Source organism: Coregonus clupeaformis, chromosome 38, assembly GCF_020615455.1.
Source record: "Coregonus clupeaformis isolate EN_2021a chromosome 38, ASM2061545v1, whole genome shotgun sequence".
NCBI classification, from domain to species: domain Eukaryota; kingdom Metazoa; phylum Chordata; class Actinopteri; order Salmoniformes; family Salmonidae; genus Coregonus; species Coregonus clupeaformis.
The window spans coordinates 3,154,212-3,169,125 of NC_059229.1; the positions used below are offsets into that span (position 1 = coordinate 3,154,212).

General features: G+C 43.1%; 1 protein-coding gene across 1 annotated transcript in view; it reads right to left on the reverse strand.

Moving 5' to 3' along the window:
- nudcd1 (NudC domain containing 1) overlaps nucleotides 1–14,914 on the reverse strand; it is a 66,303-nt gene that overhangs the window by 11,394 nt on the left and 39,995 nt on the right. Inside the window, exons 7-8 of the mRNA XM_041867220.2 lie at nucleotides 12,951–13,098; nucleotides 12,204–12,329 (exon numbers count right to left, since the gene is read on the reverse strand). Of these exons, the coding sequence (XP_041723154.1) occupies nucleotides 12,204–12,329; nucleotides 12,951–13,098 (274 nt within the window). The remainder of the gene's footprint in view (nucleotides 1–12,203; nucleotides 12,330–12,950; nucleotides 13,099–14,914) is intronic.

Genomic DNA, 14,914 nt, shown 5'->3' on the forward strand with positions numbered 1-14,914 from the left:
CTTTCTAGATGAGATTATTGTTTTCCATTTTGATTTGTTCTCAGTCAGTGGCCACGCCCAGATGAGCACAAACATGATGGAACGCCCCTTTTACCCTGAGTGCATAAAAAGCCTTGTGACGAAATTCACCTCAGACCAGCAGACGTGAAGCGTGAGCTAAACGTTACAAAATTGTTTCAAACTACAACTCCATTCCCAAAGGAAGACCAAGCAGATTACGGTATAAGCCGGATGTTGCAAATGGTTGTATTTCTATTAGACCAGGAAGCGTGAAGCTGAAGCTACACGGCTTAAAATGGTTAGACCAAGAAGACAAGGAAGCCCCACGGCTTAAAATGGTTGAAACTCTACAGACCAGTCAACATGCAGCGCGAGCTGAATATGGCAAAATGGTGAAACTCTGAAACTCTCAACCTCTACACGAGGTGAAGAAGAAGACAATGCACTAGACCTTATCATCTCAGTCTGCAGCTGGCATGTATAGTCGTCTAGAGAACTTTCACTACAGACACGGGAGGAGAGGACAATCTCTCTCAGACAACCACATGCACATCTGAAGTATCCATTCTAACCACTACTACAACCAGAAACTCTAACAAGGACATTGGGATCTGTGGTAGGCAAACCAGAGTCCTACATCATCAACTCAACTATCGAGGCCAGCTACTTGTAAATGCATGTTGCATTTCTAATCCGAATGAGCGTTATTAGGGTGCATAAGTATTATGATTTCCGTGAGCGTAGTTTCCAAAGTAAACACGATAGTTTGAAACTCTGTCTCTCCCTTCCACTCTGACCATCCTTCTACCCAAGCATTCATGCTATTGTTAGTTGTTAGTTTTCATTGTATTACGTTAGTACTCAATAACCTATGTGTGTGTGTGTGTTTGTTTTGTGTTATCATTTAGTTAGTTAGTAAATGAATAATTAAGCCAATTTGTGAATTGCTGATTCATCAATAAGGTTAGGGTTCTTGCAGGTTCAAGGATTTAGCGACGTTCAGAATGAGACTGATAAGAGGTAATTATTTAATAAGTGACTGTTATCGATATATATATATATATATATAAGAGTTTAATTCGGGAAATGGTAACTCGTTAAACAACTTCCTCCATGGTGCCCCAAATTCCTAATGAGTTAATTGTTACATTATTAATTTAATCGAGTGACAATTAAACATAGTTAGGTGATTCGATAAATAACAGTCATACATTAAAGTAAGTCACGTCACGACACTTGTTTGCCATCTGTAAATACGAAATAAATGGTTAAATTATGAGCCTAGTTGGTTTAGCCATGGAAAAAGACAGGAACGTTCCCGCTAGTCATGATTGGCTGAGATAATGAATGGGCTGGACATGCCGAGTGATGAGTTGGTCTGCCATGTAGCAAGCTTCTGTCTATAACATGAGCTGATCAGTATGTGTAGATAATCCTTACTACCGCAGCTTTTTTGAAAGATATAACGTTAGCCATGGAGAACTGCAAAAGTGTTGCTACTGCTCTCAACAACATTGCTGCCCAGAATTTAGCAGGCGCTACTGACAAAGATCAGTGGGAAGGATGGACTACTTTCTGCACACGGTCAGTGTGAACCGGAGTGACTTGACACAACAAATGGGCCAAACGAGCTGTAGCTAGCTACAAACCAAACGGAAAAGACACGCTGCTGTGAAGCGTTCATCCATGTATATGGGTAAGAGTATAGCTACATTTTCAGATATTATACGTTTCTAATTTTGTCAAAATGATTTTCATTGCAAGTTAAAGCATACTGTTAGCTAGGTGGCAAACGTTAGCTTGCTGGCTCGCTTACTAACGTTACGTGTATGATGTGTAGTAATATTATTCGTATCTCAGAAAACTATTTGCATTGCTAATTATAGCCTAATGTTAGCTAGCTAGCTTTAGTTACCTGCAGATTCATACTACAGCATTTCATGGACATCTATTGTATTTCATGAACATGTGTACATGTTTAGACAACAGTGACTCATCCACTTAGCTAGAAGTTGGGAGTAGTTATAGCAATTTCTTTCACATGACCCATCAATTTAGACAAGTGTGTCTGGTAGGGGTATGCCGACATGGCCATACTCGTATTCGTAATCGTATCCATAAATTGACAGTTGATAGTCGGATCGGACGATACTCGTGATCGGAAAAAATGGAAGTGTTTTAATATGCCTAAATAGATGATGATGAAAATATCTCACTGCAAAAAGCTGCAGATTAGGAGCAGAGCGCGGAGGGGTGGGTGTGTCCTCAATTTGCAGCGGGCAGCCAAGGTGGCTGTCACTCATTCAGAATGCGCATTAGCGTTTAATCTTTTTCCCTACCCTTTCCCCACTTGTTAGATATTATGCACATTGATAGCTTGATTGCAAACATCCTTGCCATGTGATTTATCATAGTAGCAGGCAGATGCAATCTAAATGATCAGACCGAAAACATGCAAGGAAAAGTGATCGTGTGAAATTATGAAGCGAGTGGTAGGAGAAATACAGCGTCACTCTATCCAATCAGAGCAGCATAATCAACGTAAAGCCCGCCCTTCTCTTTACAGACAGGCAAACTAGCCAGTTGAGTTAGACCACGCACATGAATGATTCAAAAAAAGAAAAGTATGGTTTAGAAACTCTGTGCCTGATAAATGACAAACATGCTTGCTGGCACAATACTTTTATCTGGACACTTTCTATTTTTGATATTGCTACTATGCAAATATGCAAGTATCCATTTCACTGTACCGTTTACACCTTCTGTATCCTGTGCATGTGACAAATAAACTTAGATATTATTTGATATAGTGTGTGTTTACCAAAGACGGTAATGTGAAGAACAACATGACCTGCACCAAAGTCAGATTAGGATATAGGCCAAGGACTAGGTAAGAGTATTTTTACCTGGATTTGTTCTTTTTTGTAGGCTACTACTTTCATCACTTTTAGTCTTGACATCTTTGGTTGCTTACTACACTACCTTACTCACTATGTTTAGCACATGGCCTCACATGTGAATCCTTAAAGAGATGGGTGGGGCTAAAACTTAAGAGGGTGTGGACGATGCTGAATAGGTGTGGAAGCCTCTCCAACATAATCCTGGTAGAATCAGGAATTCCCCAGGGCAGCTGTCTAGGCCCTTTACTTCTTAAAATCTTTACTAATGACATGCCACTGGCTTTGAGGAAAGCCAGAGTGTCTATGTATGCAGTTGACTTAACAGTATACACGTCAGCTACTACAGTGAGTTAAATCACTGCAACAATTAAGGAGCTGCAGTTAGTTTCAGAATGGGTGGCAAGGAAAAAGTTAGTCCTAAATATTTCAAAAACTAAAAGCATTGTATTTGGGACAAATCATTCACTAAACCCTAAACCTCAACTAAATCTTGTAATAAATAATGTGGAAATTGAGCAAGTTGAGGTGACTAAACTGCTTGGAGTAACCATGGATTGTAAACTGTCATGGTCAAAAACATGTTGATACAACATTAGCTAAAATGGGAAGAAGTCTGTCCATAATAAAGCGCCACTCTGCCTTTTTAACAACACTATCAACAAGGCAGGTCCTATAGGCTCTAGTTTTGTCACACCTGGACTACTGTTCAGCCGTGTGGTCAGGTGCCACAAAGAGGGACCTCAGAAGATTACAACTGGCTTGGAACAGGGCAGCACGGCTGGCCCTTAAATGTACACGGAGAGCTAACAATAATATGCATGTACATTTCTCATGGCTCAAAGTGGAGAAGAGATTTACTTAATCACTACTTGTTTTTGTAAGAAGTGTTGACATGCTGAATGCACCAAGGTCTCTGTTTAAACTCGTACACCCATGCATACCCCACAAGACTTGCCACCAAAGGTACCTTTACAATCCCCAAGTCAAGAACATAATATGGGAGGCGCACAGTACTAAATAGAAACATGGCTACATGGAACTCTATTCCACATCAGGTAACTGATGCAAGCACTAGAATCAGATTTAAAAAACAGATAAAAATGCACCTTATGGAACAGTGGGTACTATGAAGAGACACATACATACACAGACACACGATAAAGACATGAACGCTACACACACGTACACATGGATTTTGTATTGTAGATATGTGATAATAGAGTAGAGGCCTGAGGGCACACACTTAACTTGTTATGAAATGTAATGTTATGTAATATTTTAAATTGTATATAACTGCCTTAATGTTGCTGGGCCCCAGGAAGAGTGGGGATCCTTAATAAATACAAATAAATACAAAGACAAGAAGAGTTCTCCAGTAGGTGTACCAAAACATTCAAGGGCCATTTTCTCAAAAGAGGGGTTGCAAGTTTATCAACCTTCAAAGCAGAACTACTTTCTCATTGTTCCTCAACTGCAGTGTATGATAAACATTTTCGTAGAACTGAGTCATTACCTTTATCCAATGTAAAAAACAGCATTTCATATTTTGCTAAATTAGACCAAATCGAGGCGGTGGGTCATATATACACTACCGGTCAAAAGTTTTAGAAAATCTACTCATTCAATGGTTTTTCTTTATTTTTACATTGTAGAATAATAGTGAAGACATCAAATCTATGAAATAACACATATGGAATCATGTAGTAACCAAAAAAGTGTTAAACAAATGAAAATATATTTGATATTTGAGATTCTTCAAATAGCCACCCTTTGCCTTGATGACAGCTTTGCACACTCTTGAAATTCTATTAACCAGCATCACCTGGAATGCTTTTCCAACAGTCTTGAAAGAGTTCTCGCTTATGCTGAGCACTTGTTGGCTGCTTTTCCTTCACGCTGATGTTCGACTCGTCCCTAACCATCTAAATTTGGTTGAGGTCGGGGGATTGTTGAGGCCAGGTAATCTGATGCAGCACTCCATCACTCTCCTTCTTGGTCAAATAGCCCTTACACAGCCTGGAGGTGTGTTGGGTCATTGTCCTGTTGAAAAACAAATGATAGTCCCACTAAGCCCAAACAAGATGGGATGGCTTATCGCTGCAGAATGCTGTGGTAGCCACGCTGGTTAAGTGTGCCTTGAATTCTAAATAAATCACAGACAGTGTCACCAGCAAAGCACCCCCACACCATAACACCTCCTTCTCCATGCTTTACGGTGGGAAATACACATGCAGAGATCATCTGTTCACCCACACCGTGTCTCACAAAGACACAGCGGTTGGAACCAAAAATCTCCAGGACACATTTACACTGGTCTAATGTCCATTGCTTGTGTTTCTTGGACCAAGCAAATCTCTTCTTCTTATTGGTGTCCTTTTGTAGTGGTTTCTTTGCAGCAATTCGACCATGAAGGCCTGATTCACATAGTGCCCTCTGAACAGTTGATGTTGAGATGTGGCTGTTACTTGAACTCTGTGAAGCATTTATTTGGGCTGCAATTTCTGAGGCTGGTAACTCTAATGAACTTATCCTCTGCAGCAGAGGTAACTCTGGGTCTTCCATTCTTGTGGTGTTCCTCATGAGAGCCAGTTTCATCATAGCGCTTGATGGTTTTTGTTACTGCACTTGAAGAAACTTTCAAAGTTCTTGGAATGTTTTCATATTGACTGACCTTCATGTCTTAAAGTAATGATGGGCTGTCATTTCTCTTTGCTTATTTGAGCTGTTCTTGCCATAATATGGACTTGGTCTTTTACCAAATAGGGCTATCTTCTGTATACCATAAATTACTGGTAGTGTATATACACAGCTCTTTTATAAGGAACAACATCCTGTATCCACACCCTAAGGGTCTGACTCAGACCCTCCTTCTGAGGGACACAGACATAAGCTCCATGTCACCACTCAGGACTCAGGAGTGGATACCACGGGAGCAGACATAGAAATATAATTATTCAATTTCTATGAGAGAGCAGATTGTCGAGGAGCCTTGGTGACAAAAAAAAAGTATACCAATTTGAGGCAGAATGGAGGGGAAGGGGTGGAGGAGAGGGCTCCCTGTGGGGAGAGGTGCAAATAAACACTCCAACGTTTCCTTTTAATGTTCTCCTTGTTCTTCCTTAATAAAAACAAAGAACATAAAAATACAAGTTCATTGGTTGCGTACACAGATTTGCAGATGTTATCGCAGGTGCAGAGAAAAGCAGATGTTTCTACCTCCTTAATATGAAATAACATCTTTAATATGATATTACAAAACATCAATATAATTCATTTTTTGCTGCTTTCACTGTCTTCATTTGGCCGGTCTAATCCTAAATCCCAAGGTTTAAAATGAAAGAAAGGAAATCTGACTTTGTCTGGAGCAGACAGCAAATCCCTATAAAGAATGGCGCCGGAGGGGATGGCTGCCGTTTTACAGGCTCCTACCCAATTGTAATATTTTGTGTGTTTTTTCACATTGTTTGTAACTTATTTTGTACATAATGTTGATGCTACGGTCTCTTATGACCGAAAAGAGCTTCTGGATATCAGAAGAGCGATTACTCACCTCGAACTGGATGAAAATATTTTTTTAATGAGTCTGACGCGAAGGATAAAATGTTGCTCCCGGACAAGGCCCACATCCCCGTCATTCGCATGAAGAAAAGGAAATACAGGGGGCGCAGATTCATCCAATGGCATTGAGGAGAATACCACCTCAGTCACCGGCTTCATCAATAAGTGCATCGACGACGTCGTCCCCACAGTGACCGTACATACACATCCCAACCAGAAGCCATGGATTGCAGGCAACATCCGCACCAAGCTCAAGGCTTCCACTTTCAACGAGCTGGACACTAATCCGTACGCTTATAAGAAATCCCGCTATGCCCTCAGACAAACAATCAAACAGGCAAAGCGTCAATACAGGACTAAGATATAATCCTACTACACCACCTCTGACGCTCGTCGGATGTGGCTGGCTTCCAAACTATTACGGACTACAAAGACATGCGTGGACCAACTGGTAACTGTCTTCACTGACATTTTCAACCTCTCCCTGACCGAGTCTGTAATACCTACATGTTTCAAGCAGACCACCATAGTCCCTGTGCCAAAGAAAGCGAAGGTAACCTGCCTAAATGACTACCGCCCCGTAGCACTCACGTCGGTAGCCATGAAGTGCTTTGAAAGGCTGGTCATGGCTCACATCAACACCATCATCCCGGAAACCCTAGACCCACTCCAATTCGCATACCGGCCCAACAGATCCACAGATGACGCAATTTCAATCGCACTCCACACTGCCCTTTCCCACCTGGACAAAAGGAACTGTCTGTGATTTATTTACAATTCAAGGCACACATAACCAGCATGGCTACCATAGCATTCCGCAGCGATACGCCATCCCCTCTGGTTTGGGTTTAGTGGGACTATAATTTGTTTTCAACAGGACAATGACCCAACACACCTCCAGGCTCTGTAAGGGCTATTTTACCAAGAAGGAGAGTGATGGAGTGCTGCATCAGATGACCTGGCCTCCACAATCCCACGACCTCAACCCAATTGAGATGGTTTGGGATGAGTCGGACTGCAGAGTGAAGGAAAAGCAGCCAACAAGTGTTCAGCGTATGTGGGAACTCCTTCAAGACTGTTGGAAAAGCATTGCAGGCGAAGCTGGTTGAGAGAATGCCCAGAGTGTGTAAAGCTGTCATCAAGGCAAAGGGTGGCTATTTGAAGAATCTCAAATATATTTTGATTTGTTTAACACATTTGTGGTTACTACATGATTCCATATGTGTTATTTCATAGTTGTGATGTCTTCACTATTATTCTACAATTTAGAAAATAGTACAAATAAAGAAAAAACCCTTGAATGAGTAGGTGTTCTAAAACTTTTGACCGGTATTGTATGTGAGAATGCTGTTCATTGACTACAGCTCAGCGTTCAACACCATAGTGCCCACAAAGCTAATCACTAAGCTAAGGACCCTGGGACTAAACACGTCCTTCTGCAACTGGATGCTGGACTTCCTGACGGGCCACCGCCAGGTGGTAAGGGTAGGCAACAACATATCTGTCACGCTGATCCTCAGCACGGGGGCCCCTCAGGGGTGCGTGCTTAGTCCCCTCCTGTGCAACCTGTTCACCCACAACTGCGTGGCCAGGCACGACTCCAACACCATCATTAAGTTTGCTGACGACACAACTGTGGTAGGCCCGATCACCGACAACGATGAGACAGCCTATGGGGAGGAGGTCAGAGACCTGGTAGTGTGGTGCCAGGACAACAACCTCTCCCTCAACGTGAGCAAGACAAAGGAGATTATCGTGGACTACAGGAAAAGGAGGGACGAACACGCCCCAATTCACATCGACAGGGCTGTAGTGGAGCGGGTCGAGAGTTTCAAGTTCCTTGGTGTCCACATCACCAACAAACTATCATGGTCCAAACATACCAAAAAAGTTGTGAAGAGGGCAGGACAACGCCTTTTCCCCCTCAGGAGACTGAAAAGTTTTGGCATGGTTCCCCAGATCCTCAGAAGGTTATACAGCTACACCATCGAGAGAATCCTGACCGGTTGCATCACCGTCTGGTATGGAACTGCTCGGCATCTGACCGTAAGGCACTACAGACGGCAGTGCGTAAGACCCAGTACATCACTGGGGCCAAGATTCCTGCCATCCAGGACCTACAGTGCCTTTGGAAAGTATTCAGACCCCTTAATTTTTTCCATATTTTGTTACGTTACAGCCTTATTCTAAAATTGATTTTTTTTTAATAATAATCCCTCAGCAATCTACACACAATACCCCATAATGACAAAGCTAATTTATTAAAAATAAAAAACGGAAATATCACATAAGTATTCAGACCCTTTACTCAGTACTTTGTTAAAAGCACTTTTGGCAGCGATTACAGCATCAAGTATTCTTGGCTATGACGCTACAAGCTTGGCACACCTGTATTTGGGGAGTTTCTCCCATTCTTCTCTGCAGATCCTCTCAAGCTCTGTCATGTTGGATGGGGAGCGTTGCTGCACAGCTATTTTCAGGTCTCTCCAGAGATCTTCGATCGGGTTCAAGTCCAGGCTCTGGCTGGGCCACTCAAGGACATTCAGAGACTTGTCCCGAAGCCACTCCTGCGTTATCTTTGCTGTGTGCTTAGGGTCATTGTACTGTTGTTGGCAGGTGAACCTTTGCCCCAGTCTGAGGTCCTGAGCGCTCTGGAGAAGGTTTTCATTAAGGATCTCTCTGTACTTTGCTCCGTTCATCTTTGCCTCGATCCTGACTAGTCTCCCAGTCCAAACCGCTGAAAAATATCTCCACAGCATGATGCTGCCACCAAGATGCTTCACCGTAGGGATGGTGCCAGGTTTCCTCCAGACGTGACGCTTGGCATTCAGGCCAAATAGTTAAATCTTGGTTTCATCAGACCAGAGAATCTTGTTTCTCATGGTCTGAGAGTCTTTAGGTGCCTTTTGGCAAACTACAAGCGGGCTGTCACGTGCCTTTTACTGAGGAGTGGCTCCTGTCTGGCCACTCTACCATAAAGGCCTGATTGGAGGAGTGCTGCAGAGATGGTTGTCCTTCTGGAAGGTTCTCCCATCTCCACAGAGGAACTCTAGAGCTCTGTCAGAGTGACTATCGGGTTCTTGGTCCCCTCCCTGACCAAGGCCCTTCTCCCCCGATTGCTCAGTTTGGCCGGGCGGCCAGCTCTAGAAAGAGTCTGGGTGGTTCCAAACTTCTTCCATTTAAGAATGATGGAGGCCACAGTGTTCTTGGGGACCTTCAATGCTGCAGACATTTTTTGGAACCCTTCCCCAGATCTGTGGCGAGACATAATCCTGTCTCGGAGCTCAATTTCGAGTCTCATAGCAAAGGGTCTGAATACTTATGTAAATAAGCTATTTCTGTGTTTTATATTTAATAAATGTGCCACATTTTCTAAAAACCTGTTTTTGCTTCGTCATTATGGGGTATTGTGTGTAGATTGATGAGGATTTTTAAAAATGTAATCCATTTTAGAATAAGGCTGTAACGTAACAAAATGTGGAAAAAGTCAAGGGGTCTGAATAATTTCAGAATGCACTGTATATACTAGGCGGTGTCAGAGGAAGGCCCAAAAAATTGTCAAAGACTCCAGTCACCCAAGTCACAAAATGTTCTCTCTGCTACCGCATGGCAAGCGGTACCGGAGCGCCAAGTCTAGGTCCAAAAGGCTCCTGAACAGTTTCTACCCCACAAAACATAAGACTGCTGAACAATTAATAAAATGGCCACCCGGACTGTTTGCATTGACCCCCCCCCCCCTTGTTTTTTATACTGCAGCTACTCAATGTTTATTATCTATGCACTTTACCCCTACCTACATGTACAAATTACCTCGACTAACCTGTATCCCCGCACATTGACTCAGTACCGGTACCGGTATATAGCCTCATTACAGTTATTTTATTGTGTTACTTTTTTTTTTTTTTTACTTTAGTTTATTTAGTAAATATTTTCTTAACTCTATTTTCTTCAAAATTCAAAAGGCACTCGCACATCTGAGCTATCTTTTTTGAGGAAGGCCTTGAAGCCGATACGTAAAGCTTATTAAAGAGCAGTGATACTACCAATAGCAGTGTGCTGGTTTATTCTTCTTTTTAAAAAAAACTGCATTGTTGGTTAAGGGCTTGTAAGTAAACATTTCACGATAAGGTCTACTACACCTGTTGTATTCGGCGCATGTGACAAATACAATTTGATTTGATTTTCTCAATATTCCTTTTCAATAGGTATTATTACCTACCTTTCGGCTCCTAACAGCTATGTGGAAGGACATATTTTGCCCATGCACATACTTAGCCTGATAGAGCTTTTAATAATAGAAATGTATAGTATACCACTACAGATTTACTATTTTATAGAGTAACCGTTTCAAAACCCAAAAGTCAACATCAATCTTAGCTATGATAAAATAACAAAAACAGAAAAGCTCCATTTAAAATTATTCTATTAGACGAAATGATAAGGTTAGCATTTTTAGAAGTGACTACTCCTGTAAGACACATAGGTCTCAGCTGAGACATAAATCCAGAAAAAAAGTCTAAAAAAACAACTACATTAAAAGCAGGAATCTACCAGCAGCTTGTTAAGCTAATACAGAAGTGCCACCACATGTTCAAAAGTGGTGTGGCAAAATTTTTACGTGTCTTTTCTGGGCCTGGAGTTTTTCCTTATCTCATGACCTGGTCAGGTAAAACTCTGGGTCCTATTCGTAGGCTATGACAGGGTCCAACGTAAACTTTTTTTCTCAATGGCCCAACCGGGCAAGTTGGCCAAAAATCTACTGTCGCAAACAACATTTCTACAGGCCCGGACATGGTGTAGTTTTTTAAATGCATGTGTTTCATATAATTTAGCAACGTAAGTCATTACTCCATTCTTCAGAATTGCATTGTATTAATTGTATTAATTTTTGTTTCTAAATAAATAAATACATTTCATCTCTCAAAATAGGATGCTGCCCCTTTAAGACAATTCCATTCCAAAAGAGATATCGACCTGGCTGCAGTAGGCTAGCCAATGCTAAAGTGTAAAGAGTAAGTGACTATCAACAGTGGCCAGCATATTGCTAGTATGTTCTCTATTGAAGGTTTACTTTTGTAAATCACTTTCCCTAAAATAAATAAGATCAGCAAGTAGATTGATTGGTGCTTATTTTTTGCTCAGGACAGCTCACAGGTGCTGTGTGAACGTAGCTATCAATTTCTGTACTGCTTGAGAAGTTGTGACTCGAAGTAGCATAGTGGTGCTTGAATGAACGGCCAATCATATTGCTCAAATACAAATAGCACGACTTTTCTGTGTGTAGTCTTCAATGGTTTTCAATGGTAGACTGCGACAGAGCAGGTAAATGTTGAACTGCAACACAAAAATGCACTGAGAAGTAAATGGCAATTGAAAATTACTGTGGCAAATGCTTTCTCGCCACGTTTTCCGGTGGCTCTGAGCCAATGCCAAGTGTATTCAATTGGTTCTACTCACACAGTAGCCAGAGAGACATTCTAGCCATCCTAATTGAGCCTAATGGATTGTTCTCTTTTAATTTCAAATAAAGAACCCCAAGACATTTGTGTGGTCAATTCCATGTTCATTAAATCAAGACGAGCTTCGCTGGCAATGCAAATGGAGAAGGTGTGTGTGTTTAAGTTCTACTGTGCCGCTGTGGGGCCTCTCAGGGGAGAGGGGCTGATGTGGATACAACCGATTGGTGCTCACTGACAACAATGAAGGAGGTGGTGCAGTAAAGGAGGGTGGAGAAAAGGGTCTTACCACGTGAGTGGGCTTGAGCGAGTCTCCATCGAAGCGCGTCAGGTTGGAGCTGTCCTCTGGGAAGCCATCGCAGTCCTCCAGCTCCTGGGCGTTGCACGGGGGCTTGTCCTTGTCTGGGTTGGCATTCTGAACACAGAGAGATGGAAGCAGAGAGAGTGGGTAGAGTTAACAGTCAAAGACGAGTGAGAGGATGCATTGAATTCATTCATTAGAAGCCAATGATGATGGGAACGCTAAATCTCTAAATGAGCAGTGAGTGGTTAAACAAGTTGGGACTGAAAATATCATTCAAAATAGGAAGCGGAGACTGAGGCAGCTCAAGAGAACTGGACATGATGGTGTGAGGGAGAAGTAGAGCTGCTTTGAGAAACTGAAGAGGGAGGGGTGAGAGTGAGAAGGAGAGGACCTGAAGGCAGGAGAAAGGGGCCATAAGAGGCTAAAAGTGAGGGCTCAGAGACGGGGTTGGAGGGGGGTCGATGGAGGGGTTAGAGGCACAGAAAGTAACATCAAGATTGGCGGTAAAAAGGAGAATAGAGAGATGGACAGCAAATGAGGGGTTCATAAAGAAGGAAAAATGAAGACAGGGTGTTGAGGAGAGAAGCAGAGAGAGCACAGGATTGGATTCCTCATCATCAGTAACCCAAGGTCATGTTCATTAGAGCACACCATGCATTTTTCTTTGGTTTCGTGACTAATGAACACCACCCAACATGTAAAGACAAGGCTCAGAGTGTCAGTGAGTCTCACCATGTCCTCAGTAGTGAGGAATGTCAGTCTTTCGTGGAGCAAGGCCGTCTGCTCATCACTCATCAGGAACTCTCCTCTCCCGTCTCCTCCAGTCAGCAGCTCTGGCCACATGGGCCCCTCGCTCCTCTTCTGGAGAGTAATCTCCAGGCTAGGAACACACACAGGGACAGACAGGGCAGTATGACTATACTGGCTGAGGGGAGGACTGTGAGCTCTAGTTCTCTGTGGCAGACGTGAGTAAGACATTTAAGCGTGTTAACCCTCGCAAAGCTGCCAGCCCAGACGGCATCCCAAGCCACGTCCTCAAAGCATGTGCCCAACAGCTGGCTGGTGTGTTTACGGACATCAATCTCTCCCTGTTGTCCCCACTTGCTTCAAGATGTCCACCATTGTTCCTCTACCCAAGAATGACTATCGCCCCGTAGCACTCACTTCGGTCATCATGAAGTGCTTTGAGGAGCTAGTTAAGGATCATATCACCTCCACCTTACCCACTACAATTTGCATATCGCCCCCCAACAGATCCACGGATGATGCAATCGCCATCACACTGCCCTATCCCATCTGGACAAGAGGAATACCTATGCAAGAATGCTGTTCATCAAATACAGCTCAGCCTTCAACACCACAGTGCCCTCCAAACTCATCATTAAGCTCAGGGACCTGGGTCTGAACCCCGCCCTGTGCAACTGTGTCCTGGACCCCAGGTGTTGAAGGTAGGCAAAAACACCTACGCCACGCTGATCCTCAACACGGAGGCCCCGCAAGGGTGCGCGCTCAGAGACAGACTACAGGGAGGAGGTGAGGGCCCTGGCGGAGTGGTGCCAGGAAAATAACCTCTCCCTCAACGTTAATAAAACAAAGGAGCTGATCGTGGACTTCAGGAGAGAGCATGACCCAATCCACATTGATGGTGCCGCAGTGGACAGGGTGAAAAGCTTCAAGTTCCTCGGCATTCACATCACTGACAACCTGAAATGGTCCATCCACACAGACAGTGTGGTGAAGAAGGCGCAACAGCGCCTCTTCAATCTCAGGAGGCAGAAGAAATGTGTCTTGGCCCCTAAGAACTTCACAAACTTCTACAGATGCACCATTGAGAGCACCTGTTGGGCTGTTTCACCGGCCGGGACGGCAATTGCAACATCCGTAACCGCAGTACTTGGTACTCTATCCTGAACCTTAGAGACTGCTGCCCTATGTACAGTGGCTTGCGAAAGTATTCACCCCCCTTGGCATTTTTCCTATTTTGTTGCCTTACAACCTGGAATTAAAATTGATTTTTTTTAGGGGTTTGTATCATTTGATTTACACAACATGCCTACCACTTTGAAGATGCAAAATATTTTGTATTGTGAAACAAACAAGAAATAAGACAAGTGATGGCCAAAAAGCTCAATTTTAGTCTCATCTGACCAGAGTACCTTCTTCCATATGTTTGGGGAGTCTCCCACATGCCTTTTGGCAAACACCAAACGTGTTTGCTTATTTTTTTATTTAAGCAATGGCTTTTTTCTGGCCACTCTTCCATAAAGCCCAGCTCTGTGGAGTGTGCGGCTTAAAGTGGTCCTATGGACAGATACTCCAATCTCAGCTGTGGAGTTTTGCAGCTCCTTCAGGGTTATCTTTGGTCTCTTTGTTGCCTCTCTGATTAATGCCCTCCTTGCTTGGCCTGTAAGTTTTGATGGGCGGTCCTCTCTTGAATATTTTTTTATAACCCAACCCTGATCTGTACTTCTCCACAACATTGTCCCTGACAAGTTTGGAGAGCTCCTTGGTCTTCATGGTGCCGCTTGCTTAGTGGTGCCCCTTGCTTAGTGTTGTTGCAAACTCTGGGGCCTTTCAGAACAGGTGTATATATACTGAGATCATGTGACACTTAAATAAAGTCCACCTGTGTTTAATCTAACTAATTATGTGACTTCTGAAGGTAATTGGTTGCACCAGATCTTATTTAGGGGCTA